Source organism: Dermochelys coriacea, chromosome 6 (genome assembly GCF_009764565.3).
Source record: "Dermochelys coriacea isolate rDerCor1 chromosome 6, rDerCor1.pri.v4, whole genome shotgun sequence".
In the NCBI taxonomy this organism is placed as follows: domain Eukaryota; kingdom Metazoa; phylum Chordata; order Testudines; family Dermochelyidae; genus Dermochelys; species Dermochelys coriacea.
Genome location: NC_050073.1, coordinates 98,693,543 through 98,706,553, shown reverse-complemented (window position 1 = coordinate 98,706,553; position 13,011 = coordinate 98,693,543). Strand labels below are relative to the sequence as shown.

General features: G+C 41.2%; 1 protein-coding gene across 2 annotated transcripts in view; it reads left to right on the top strand.

Moving 5' to 3' along the window:
• The window catches only part of TRIP11 (thyroid hormone receptor interactor 11), an 87,878-nt gene that overhangs the window by 21,500 nt on the left and 53,367 nt on the right, over positions 1–13,011 (top strand). For both annotated transcript variants that reach the window (XR_006281859.1, XM_038405953.2), the window contains exons 7-10: positions 538–903; positions 2,481–2,521; positions 5,372–5,467; positions 12,737–12,943. Coding sequence is in view for 1 of the 2 variants with exons in the window: in XM_038405953.2 (XP_038261881.1) it covers positions 538–903; positions 2,481–2,521; positions 5,372–5,467; positions 12,737–12,943 (710 nt within the window). In the remaining variant the exon portion in view is untranslated. The remainder of the gene's footprint in view (positions 1–537; positions 904–2,480; positions 2,522–5,371; positions 5,468–12,736; positions 12,944–13,011) is intronic.

The window sequence follows — 13,011 nt, the reverse complement described above, 5'->3', positions numbered from 1 at the left end:
TGTGAAATATACAAATTATTATAACCTGTGACAACCATTCATTAACTCTGTTACTTTAAAACAACAAACCACAAAACCTAATGTCCTTTGATCTGGAATGAACCTAGTAGGCTAACTGTATTTTGGTCAAATAGTTTTAGGAACGTATGAAGGACTGACTACACAACTTTATACTTGTGTTATGATTTTTGATTATTTTTCCATTTTAGTCAGTTTTTTAACTATTGGTGATTAGAACCGTATCTGCCTCACTTCACTTGTTTCAAAATTGCCATTTTATTGTTACCAATGTAAGGAGCTGTGAGGTGTATCTCTTCTAAAGCAAACCACACATTTTTATATACTTCAAACATTTGTTCTTCTAAATGTCGCTTGCTTTCTGTAGATGAAGTGAGTACCCCCATTTCACTAAAGTTATTGTTTAACATTGCCAACCTTTCAAGAATAAAAATTCTTAGTTGGTAGCTGTTCCAGGAGAAAATTCTATAATGCTGACTTTAGTTACGAGTCTAAATTCAATCTCTTGTGGTTTTTCAGGTGGTGCAGGCATTGAAATCAGTGATCATTCTAAAATTAGCGACCTGCAAAAGAACATTCAAATCCTACAAACTGAAAAACCAGAGGACACACAGAATATGAAGGAACTGGAGGATAAAGTAAAAAATTTAAATCAGAAATTATCTTCTGTAGAAAATGAGAACAAAATCCTGCTGAACGAAAGAGAACTGGTAAAGGTGGAAAACAGCCAAATAACACAAGAATATGAAAGACTGAAATCTGAGGTTATTAAGCTTCAAAATTACGTTGCAGAACAGGAGATCCTTCTGAAAGAAGAGGGGAAAAAACTCCCACTGATGACATCGTCAGAGGAAGAAGTGCTCAGACTACAACAAGCACTGTTGGGTATGAAGCAGTTGAGATTTTCAGATTCTATTCAAAAGATTTTACACATTTAAAAATAGAAGCCATTTTACGAAAAATAATATGAATAAATATGAGATTGTGATTACTATGAATAGAGCCATTTTAGAAAAGGGTTTACCCCTGAAATGATCAAGTAAAACAAGTTCTGAAAGGACTACCTTGGCACTACTCTGATAGTGAGGTAGAAGTCTCTGGATAGCTTAGCGAAGATGCCTGCCTAGAACGTGGCTGAAAGACTAAACCTAGCTGTTTGACTGAAAGACTAAAATAATAATGCCAGTTTTATGATGATGGTTTCTAATATTGTTTGCATCACTCTGTAAAGATACAGCTAAGATCAAAACATATAGAGAGAGGCTGACAAATGTTAGAAATATGGCTGGTCTTAAAATGTTGTTGAAAATACTAAGATTAGTTACACTGGAAAGAAGAGAAGCTAATATTTAAAATTATGGCATGACATATAAAAAATGACCTTTCCTTTTGGCTTGGTTTGCCTTTCTTTATCAACCTGGGCTTGATTTCTTTTACTATCCTGCTTCGGATCCATTTGCTGTCTTGCTCTGACACTTGTTTTGTCTTGTTTTACTTCTATTGCCCCCAGAAAACCCTGGGCTTGGTATGGTATACTGTAGATATCTGAACACGGAGGCCCTCTGACTATGCATCTCCCCATCTGCAGTATTATTTGCTTTTTCCCACAGAACCCATAGAGAGTTCTCTGCAGGTCCAGAGATCTTCTCACAGAGTGTGAGGGGGAGGGCTGTAGCTGCTCAAGAATTAATAATGTCTGAGCCCTATCCATTTTATAGAAGCTACCATTCAGGGGCTTCCAGGGCATTCAGTCTGGGAAGTCCTGGCAACATGATGGTCCAGCCAGGGAGCCTCTTCAGTAGTTTCCTTGACTGCAGAGTCCAGAAGAGACTGAAGAGAACCTTGTAATGTTTCTTGCCCCCTAAACTTTTTCTACATAGGGCTTTTTGGGGTTTCTTGTGGGGGAATTGCTTTCAAAACGAGACTGTTAGCCATGAGTTTCCCACAGTAATGACCACTTTTAAGTAACAGAAGCATATGCTTTTGCTTGTAAGCATTATAGAAACTCAGTAGTAGGAGTTATATTTTAAATGAATATTTTTCCATTATAATGAATTGGTTTTTGATGTTATAGGAGTGTAATTCACAAAAATAAAATGCTGTATTTGTGATTTATAGGCAGTGTCTGTGTTGTGGTAAAATATTTATTTGTTTCATTTTGAATATTTTCTTTGGTGTTTTATAAAAGTCTTAAGTACTTAGTCATTCAGAGCTAAATTTCAATAACTACTGATGGACTGTATCTGAACTTCACTTGTGTTCTAACATCTAGCCTGAATCATACTGTTATGTTTTTACATTATGGGTTTTTTCCCACTGATTGGAGCATGCTGGTGAAATATACTGATTTATTGCTTGGAGACATTAATTTGGTTTTAGTTACCTAAGATTTTTCTACTTAATCTGTATAGCAATTTAAATGACCTAATCTTAAATAATTTAATTTGTTGCTGTTTTTACAGATGCAGAAAAAGAAATAATGAGACTTAATACCTTAAATCAGGTAAACTGATTTCGAAATGATACCAACGCTGAAGTCATAATAGTAAGAACTAAGTGAATCATAGAAACATGCAAATGTAGGACTGGAAGGGACCTTGACAGGTCATCTAGTCCAGTCCTCTGCACTGCCATAGATCTAAATATTATCTAGAACATCTCTGACAGGCGTTTTCTAATCTGTTGTTAAAAACCTCCAATGATGGAGATTCCACAGTCTCTCTAGGTAATTTGTTCCAGTCTTAGCTATCCTTACAGTTAGACATTAGGAAAAACTTCCTAACCTAAATCTCCCTTGCTGCAACTTAAGCCCATTACTTCTTGTCCTTTCCTCAGTGGTTAAAGAGAACAATTTATCATCCTCCTCTTCATAACAACTTTTTATGTACATGAAGACTGTTATGTTTCCCCCTCAGTCTTCTCTTCTCCAGACTAAACAAAGTCATTAAAAAAAAAAAAATCTTTCCTTACAGATCATGTTTCCTTTAATCATTTTTGTTGCTCTCCTCTGGACTTTTTCCAATTTGTCCACCTCTTTCCCGAAGTATGGTGCCCAGAACTGGACACAATACTCCAGTTCAGACATTCTCAGTGCTGAGCAGAGTGGAAGAATTATTTCTCATCTTGCTTACAACTATTCTACTAATACAACCCAGAATGTTGTTCGCTTTTTTTTGCAACAGTATTACATTGCTGACCCGTATTTAGTTTGTGGTCCACTATGACCCCCAGATCCTTTTCTGCAGTTCTCCTTCCGAAGGTGGTCATTTCTTATTTTGTATTTGTGCTGTTGTTTGTTTGCATTTGTCCTCATTGAATTTCATCCTATTTAAATCAAATTATTTCTTCTCTATGTCAAGATCATTTTGAATTCTAATCCTATCCTCCAAATTTCTCACAACCCTCCCCAGCTTGGTGTTGTGTGTAAACTTTAAGTGTATTCTCTGTGTCCATTATCCAAATCATTTATGAAGATATTGAATAGAAACGGACCCAGGACAGATTCCTGTGGGACCCCACTCATTATGCCCTTCCAGCTTGATTGTGAACTATTGATAATTACTCCAAGTACAGTTTTCCAGCCAATTGTGCGCCCATCTTATAGTAGATTCATGTAGGCTATAGTTCTCTGAGAAGGTCATGTGAGACGGCATCAAAAGCCTTACTAAGAATCATGACATCCCTGGACTGGTGGCCAGAACCTGGGGCTGGCAGCGGGCTGAGCAGGTCCAGCAGACAGAACCCCCGCTGGCAGAGAGCTGGCAGACAGTACCCCAGGCTGGCAGCAGAGCCCCGGGGACTGATGGTCAGGACCTGGGCAGTGAGAGTGGCACTGAAAATCGGCTCGTATGCCGCCTTTGGCACGCATGCCATAGGTTGCCTAGCCCTGCTTTAGAGATTTTTATTAAAATCAAGGAAAAGTCATAAAAGCTCCAAACCATAGAATCAGAAAGAAATAATATAGTTCTATGGGTACCTGTGGTATCATTCCTTAGAAAAGTTACTCACACCCTTCCTTGGGGAATTGGTGATGGGAGACCAAGGATCAGCCTTGTCTCTGGCGTGCCAAATGAGTCCGATGGTTCAGGTTCCTCAATGCTGAGATAGTGGAGAGAAGGGTCAAATGTAGAATAACTAAGCTATATTGCCAAAGCCAGGCTGTTAGCTAAACAAAAGAGGAACTTAAAAGAACTAACTCCACTTAGTGGTTTGCCCTCTTATAGGGTCTTGGCACTCTCCTGAATATTCATGTCATTACCCAACCTTGCATGCCCAAATCTTATTCCCTCACCCACATAAATCTTTGGGTACACTTACTATATAAGGCTAGCATATTTATGCATATTAATAGCACATCCATACAGACCATTTTGTATTTAAAGTATGCCTTAAGTCCATTATCTTTATTTTGCTGTTTTTCCCTTCCACTATTTCTCAGAATCATGAACTTTGTCATTGCATGATCATTTTCACTCAAGGTGCATTCCATCTTCAGATTCTCAACTAGTTCCTCCCTTTTTGTCAGAACCAAATCCAGAATAGCTTCTTCCCTGGTTGTGTTTTTTCCGCCTCCTGTGTTTTTAAAAAAAAAAAAAAAAAAAAGTGCTTCCAGTGCATTCCAAGAACTTGTTGGATAATCTGTGTCCTGGTCTATTGTTTTCCCATAAATGTCTGGGTAGTTGAAGGCCCCCATTACCACCAATTCCTGTGTTTTTTGTATGATTTTGTTAGATGTTTAATAAAGCCCCATCCACCTCTTCTTCCTGGTTGGGTGGTCTATAATAGATCCCTACCGGGACATCACCCTTGTTTTTTACCCCTTTTATCCTTGCCCATAGGCTTTCAACAGGTCTTACTCCCACTTCTATCTCAACCTCAATGCAAGTGTAAGGAAAAGCACTCTTTTGAAATTGTATGTTTTGTATTGAACATATTTAAACTTTTTTATTTTCATGTAGATAGTCTTGTGATAATCAAGGAAGTAACTTTAGGCTAATAATTTCATGATTGGATATAGAAGAGATAGGAAAAGAATATTTAATCTGGTTTGAGAAACTCCACACACTTGAGTAGTTAGAAATATTGCATTCCCTTGAACAATTTATTATTCAATCTAATACAGTGTGTAACTTTTTTTAATTAAGTGGTGAAGTCCTCCTAGAAATCACATGTAGACGACAGTATTACAGTATCTGCATTGTCGTGTTTGAAAAATTTTTTCATTCTTGTGCTCCTTTGTAGAAAAATCTAAAATGTTATAGAATTCTCACCATTTCTATTGTTTTGTTACTTTGATACAGATTCAGAAGAAACAAAATTCTCAGATGAATTACCAACTTTTTTTTTTTAATAGGCTGATAGTTTTATTGGTGCAGGAGAAGATGTTCTAAAGATTAAAACAGATACACAAGTTCTAAAAGAAGAAAACCATAAACTAGGAAAAGAGAAGGTATGTATGTTAGTTGACCATCTTTGCTTTTAGTTTTGTATATACATTTACTGCAGTATAAGAAAGAGTATTAACAAGCACATTGTGCGCCCGTTACCATTCTGTGTAAAGTTTTCAGACCAACCTTAAATCTACTTAGAAAATTTGACTTTGTTCATTAAGGTATTTTGCAAACATCTCAAGAAAATAATTTAATTCCATTTCAAAATTAAAAGAAATTATTTGTTAAATTCCCATATTAAAATAGGTATTTGATTCTGAATTGTATTTGTCACAACTGCTTGAAAGTACATCCCATTGACGTATTGTAAGGGAAAGGGACAGCCTTTGCACTTTTTGTTTATTTGATAAATATTACATCGTAGAAGCTGATGTATTTTGAGTTATAATATTAACCATTTTACAGAATTGCATTGATATGTTGCCTCAGATATTGATTTAAAGAAAAAATGGGAAAAGACAAAAAGAATCTCTGAGTTACTAGCTTTGCAGCTATAGCTTTCCATCAGCTTCTGTCAGTGTTTTGTTAAATATGATTCTCTTCCTTATTTGGCATTGCATTGAGGTCTCTAAATTCTGTTTTGCCATTATTTTCACACTGCATCCCCCCTCTTCCCCCGAGAATGGCAACGACATTTTGATATTGCATCATAGATCCAAAGATTTCAATTTCTTTGGTAGAAAGTTGTTAACATAGAGAAATGGCATAGTACTTGAAGCATTAAGTTGAAATATCTGGTCTCCCTGGAAATTTAGGTGGTTCTTCGAGTAGTGTCCTATGGCTACTTCACTCTGTGTTGTGATCCCCTGTTCCTGGGATCGAAGATCTTTGGTAGCAGTGCCCATTGGGCCACACATGTGCTCCTCCCCATCTTGTGCCATGGGCAACTTAGTGCTGTGGGGTCCAGCTGCCCTCAGTTCCTTCTCAATTGCCTTTGGTCTGGAGTGGAATCTGGAACAGAGCTTTCTACCACCTTAACCTTTAAAGATACTCTCATTAACTAACGTTACAGTAGTAGTGAATAGCCGTTTCCGTTAATTTTCTCCCCCTAAAATATTTTTGTAGTTACTCTTCCCTCCCCATTACCTTAAGCTTCCCTTTTTTTCTGCGCTCCCCAAATGGGAGCTCTCCTCCTCGGTACTATGCCAGGATCTCCTGGGTTCAAGAGGTGCCTCTCTTGTTAGGAGGCCTTTCCTGTGAGTGATGAGCATTCATGGTGCACCCACTCCCTCAGTGCAGGCCACGTCGCACAAAAGTGCACCCACTGTATCAACTTGACCACCCAGGCCCAAAAGGACTGTGAATTCAGATTGAAAATTCTCCTAATGGAGAATTCTCTATGGCCAGCTTTGGATCCCAGCCTTGATACCTCTCCGGCTGGTTCTCCCCCTAGGTTCAGTCAGCAGTTGATCCCCACTCGCCATGGCCATCCAAGAGGAAATCCTCTTTTTCGCACTCAGATGGGAAGAAATGGGCCACTACTTCACCTTCCAAGCAACCGCCTCAGAGAAAGCCATCCCCTGCAAGATCAGTAGCCTCAACATCATCAGGGGTGAGTCTTAGCTCCCGAGACCATCTGAGTACCTCTGATACTGGAGCTAAACAGAAGTCCAAGGACCATAAATGGGCAGGACCACAGGCAGACACACCGTCTCTTGGGACTGAGAAACACAGTGCAAGAGCTTTCGAAACGGTACTGAGTACCTCATCCAAGACAACCTTGGGTGCTTCAGCACTGACAACAGTGTCGGCACCAACCAAATTCTCGGCACTAAGCAAGCTCTCGGGATTAAGTAAGCCATCTATACCATCTACTGACCGCTTGAGGGAATGCACTCCGCCCTTGGCATTGATAGTTCCTTCAATTTCTAAACAACCACTGGTGCCGATGATGCTCCTGCCTGCACCACAGCAGTTCAGATATCCAAGGGACCTGGTCATCTCTGATATGCCGGAGTCTCTGCTTCTCCATAGCAAGCTCCCTCTAGTTCATCCTCTTCTCTGGAGTCACAACCCTACTCGCCTTCACCACTGAGAACTGCACCATCCTTTCCCAGCAAGGACGAAGAGGAAGAGGACGAAGAGTACTCCATTCCACCCGCGTATCTGGAACACAGACAACTCTCTGCTCATCTGTGTTTATCCAGAACCGAACTGAGGGCCTGGTATAGACCCCCATGAATGCAACCTCACATGCCAATCTTCCACATTGGCCCTACTGGGACCTATGGGCTATCTGCATGGCACATTTTTCCCAAACTACCCATAGAGCAGAGCCAGAAACACGAACAATCACCATCCTCATCTGTTTCTTGACCATCTAATGTCGACCCAGTAACGATGGAGGAACAGCAGGAAGAAAGAGAGGAAGAGGTTACACCACCACTCCACTTCTCCTCCTCTTCCCCTGATGAGACGATCATGCCATCACCTCCTACATCGGTGGACTATTTCAAATACTTTCAAGAACTATTCTGCAGAATCGCTGAATCTCTCCAGATCTTGCTGGAGGAAGTCCAAAGAGCAACAACACAAGCTGCTTGATATCCTACATACCTCCACATCGGTGAAGATAGCCCTCCATATTCACAAGGTCCTATTGGACCCTGCCAATGTGCTCTGGCGGACCTCAACGTCCATCCTGCCAACCTACAAGCAAGAGGACAAAAAGGCATTTTATGTCCCCAATAAAGACTTGGAATTTCTTTTTACCCATTCTACTCCAAACTCCCTGGTCGTCAATGCGATACATGAGAAGGGATGCTAACACCACCCCAGGGCAACCTCCTATGAGAGGGACTGGATGCAACTAGACTCATTTGGTCACAAAGCATATTCTTTTGTGACACCCCAGTGTCATATCACCAATTACAAGGCTTTTATGGCCAAATACAATTATATGAACTATTCTAAATTAGAGGAATTCTGTCAACATCTGCCAGACAATAAGGAGCAATTCCAGACACTCATGTCTGAAGGACATCACCTCGCCCGCCCGGCATTTCAGGCTTCCCTGGATTCTGCAGGCATGACTGCTTGCTCCATCGCAACAGCTTTGGTAATGAGATGAGCGACATTCCTTCACCTCTCTTGGATTCCCTAAAGAGGTGCGCAGTCCGCAGTCAAGGATCTACCTATCTACCTTTGAAGGTTCCAAACTGTTTGCCGAGCACATGGATGAGTCCCTACGTACTCTAAAGGAATCTCAAGTGACTCTTGGCTCTCTCGGCATATATACAAACCAGCGCTGAAGAGACATCGGGGGAAATACCAGCCAAGATCCTGAGTTCCACATTTCACTCCTTGCTGTCAGTATGACACACAACAAAGACGACAGAGACCCCCTCCGAAGTGCAGATAAATGCTGCCTCAGGAAGCTACCTCTTACACACCTTCATCTAAAATACAATTTTGTTGGTCTGGTTGAGGCCCAAGAAGCCTCCTCCCATTAAAGTTGCTGCAACGATCTTTAACAACTCACCAATTTGGCAACTGTTTAGCCCCTTCACTTTTTATTTGTCATGGTAACAAATCACTTCGGATACATAGATCCTGGAAATAATCAACAAAGGGTACTCCATTCCATTCCTATCCCTCCCTTCCTTTCTGTGCCTCTTCAAGTACCCTTCTCACGAACACCTTCTATGAGAAGAAGGAAATAACCTTCTGAGACTGGGGGCCATAGAAATGGTCCCATCCCAACACAGAGGGAAAGGTTTTTATTCCCACTATTTTCTGATCCAAAAGAAATCCAGTGTCTGGAGACAGGTCCTAGATTTATGAAACCTCAACAAGTTGATTTAACTGCAACACTTCAAGCTGGTCATGCTATTAACCATTATCCCAGTACTGGAATGTGGGTACTGGTTCTTGGACCTCAACTTCCAAGACACACACTTTCACATCACCATACACCCTGCTCACAGACTCTTCCTCAGATTCATCATGGGGACCAATCATTACCAATACAAGCTACTACCTTTTGGACTCTTTACAGCCCCTCACCCCCTAGTATTCTCCACAATCCTTGTGGTAGTGGCAGCATACTTATGCAAACAAGGCCTCGTCATAGTCTCATACTTAGACAACTTTCTCCTCAAAGCTCCATCTAAACCTGACTTTATTCACACCATATGAAAGACGCTGGAGCTTTTCTTGAACCTTGGCCTTCAAATAAACATCCAAAAATCAACACTGTCACTTGTGCAACATCTGGAGTTTATTGGGGCACACCTCGATGTGATACAGGCCAGAGCCTTCCTTCCAGCTCATGGATTTTCTATAATAGTCGATCCGCTGTGAGAACCAGCCTGCAGCTCTCTGCCAGGAAGTGCCTCGAGCTGCTCGGCCATATGGAAGCGGCCACATTCATGGAAAAACACACCAGGTTGCACATGTGCTATCTCCAGGTGTGGCTACACACAGTGTATGTACCTCACAGACAAGTCTTCAAAAGTCTTCACAAACTCCTATCCATATCTGGTGGACACAACACCAAAATGTCTGTATGGTGGTCTCTTTTCTCCAACCAACACTGTCCCTGATTCTAACCCCCAATGCCTCCCTAATTGGTTGGAAAGTACACCTTCAGACCCACATGGTGCAGGGAAGGTAGTCTCCTGCAGAATTCTCTGTGCACATCAACCTTCTAGAACTGCGAGCGGTTAGCAATGCGTGCCGACGTTTCCTACCACTGATCAGACATCAAACCATAAAAGTAATAACAGGCAATATTACCTGCATATTCTACATTAAAAAAATAAGGCAGAGTGAGGCCCCACTCCCTAGTCTCGAAAGCACTGAAATTGTGGAACTGCTGTATCCAACAGGACATCAACATTTCTCCTGCATACTTTCCTGGACAGCAGAATACCATGGTAGACTTACTGAACAGATAATTCTCACAAGACCATGAGTGGGGAACTAGATACAAGAGTCCTTCAGTGCATATTCAGCCACTGAGGATTTCCCCACTTAGATCTCTTTGCCACACCAAGAATACCAAATGCCCTCGATTCTGCTCACAAGCAGCTCTAGGCCATTGGTCTCTGGGAAACACCTTCCTTATTACATGGGATAATCCACTACTCTGTGCCTTTCCACCTTTTCCTCTCTTGTTCAAGGTACTTCAGAAAATAGAGGCGTAACGAGCCTGAGTCATCCTCATAGCCCCAATATGGCCACGACCTCCTATGCATGACATTGTGTTCTCTGATCACCCTACAGTTGATTCCACACTTCTTCTCACAGGATGCGGGCCGAATCCTCCAACCCAATCTATGTCTCCTTCATGTTTTCAGGATCTGGAGATGTCCTGTTCAGAGGTAATAAAAGAGGCTCTCTTAAATAAGTGAGACGACTCACCATACTTGCCTCAAAAATTGGGAACGATTCCGATCCTGGTGCACAGCCGAACATGTCTGTGATAAATGCCCCATTACCATTCATTCTAGATTATATATTAGATCTTAAAAGATCGGGCTTCTCTACAAGCTCTGTTCGTGTGCACTTGGCTGCCATCACAGCATTCCCCACCCCAAGATAGATGGTTATTCCATATTCACATACCCTGTTCATGAAGAGATCCTTAAAGGCCTTTAGAACCTTTACCCTCACATACGATCCCACCCTGGGATCCCAACCTCATCTTGAACTGTCTTACCAGACCACCATTTGAGCCCACTTACATGCGCTTACATCTTTCCATGAAAACAGTGTTTCTTGTAGCTATCATATCTGCCTGACAAGGAGGAGAAATAGGGACTCTTATGGCATCGCCCTCCTCTTCCCCCCCATATACAGTTTTTTATAAGGACAATGTCATGTTATGCATCCAAAATTCCTAGCCATGGTGCCGATTTCCTTCCATTTGAACCAACTTATCCACCTTCCCTGCTTCTTCCCGAACCGCATATCAACCAATACGAAGCAGTGCTACACACCTTAGACATTAGGTGAGCATTAACCTTTACCTTGATGGAACTAAATCTCTCAGACAGTTGTCGTGCTTATTCCTCTCAACCGCCAAATGATTAAAGGGAGTGGCTGCATCCAAACAATATATTTCCAAGTGGCTCTCACAGTGCATATGCCTTTATCAACTGCACAACCAGCTACCTCCACCTGGAACTCGAGTGCATTCCATTTGCTCTCTCTCTCCACATTGATTGATTGCCTTTCTCAACAATGTGCCGATCACTGGCATTTGCAAAGTGCCTCCTGGGCATCCATGGATGCTTTTGGCCAACACTATGAACTACCTATGTTGCAGCATCAGATGCCCTACAAAGACACACTGTCCTCTCCTTAGTGGACACCACTCCAAAGCCCCAGCCTTCCATCTGTGGGCACTGCTCTACAGTGAAGCACCCAGAGGGACACTACTCGAAGAAGAGAAGGTTACTCACCATGTGCAGTAACTGAGGTTCTTCAAGATGTGTCCCCCTATGGGTGCTCCACTATCCGCCCTCCTCTCCTCAACTTCGGAACTCAAAGATAAACTCTGCGGTAGAGAAGGAACTGAGGACAGTTGGCTCCACAGCACTATATATAGATGCCCACTTATGGCGTGAGACAGGGAGAAGCACCTGTGTGGCCCAACGGGCAGTGCTACCGAAGATCTCCAATCCCAGGTGCAAGGGGTGCTGCTACATCACCTACAGTGGAGCACTGATAGGAACACACATCTCAATGAACGTTACTGCACATAGTGAGCAACCTCTAACTTTTTGACTCATTATTCTATGGTAATCAGAGTTCCATGTAGTTTACTATGTGTTTGGAAGGACTTTCAAACTGAGGTCCACTCTACTCGGCATGGACACTAGAAGTCCCATTGCGTTTTTCGTCAGAGATTTACTTAGATACCCTTGGTCAAAACCCTCCCTTCCCTCTTCCATTGTGCATCATGCTGTGCCCCAAGAGCCACATCCATTATGCAGCTATGACAATTTTACACCAGTTGAGGACAGATTTCACTTGTGGATTATGTGATTCTTCTTTGTGCACAGTTATAAATTGCACTGGGATTTTTGATGAAAATATTTTTACATATCTATATTTATTAATGTTAATGAATCACCTTCCTCACACTGAATAATGCTTAGTTAGGATAAAACTCAAGTAAATTTGTGTTTCTAATGTCCAAAAGGCTTGCTTTTTTGTTCAAACTTAAAATGCTCTGGTTGACTAAATATAAAGCCTGTTTTCAAAACCAGTGTTTAAAAACTTGAATAATAATATAAAATCCAATTTATGTCTAATATAAGGAAGAACTTCAGAAGAAACTGGCAAATTTACAACATAAAGATGAGGATATTACATCTGCATCTACTGAAGACCAGAACTTGGAATTAAATCAATTAAGGCAGAAATTGGAAAGGAAAGAGCATGAACTCAAAGAAAGTATTATAGAAAGAGCAACACTAACAGCAGAATTAGAAGAATTGGACAAGCAGAATCAAGAAACTATGCAGGTAACAAATATTGCCGAGAATTAATGGACTTCTTTACTTTTTAGACATTCAGTGTGTGATATTAATCT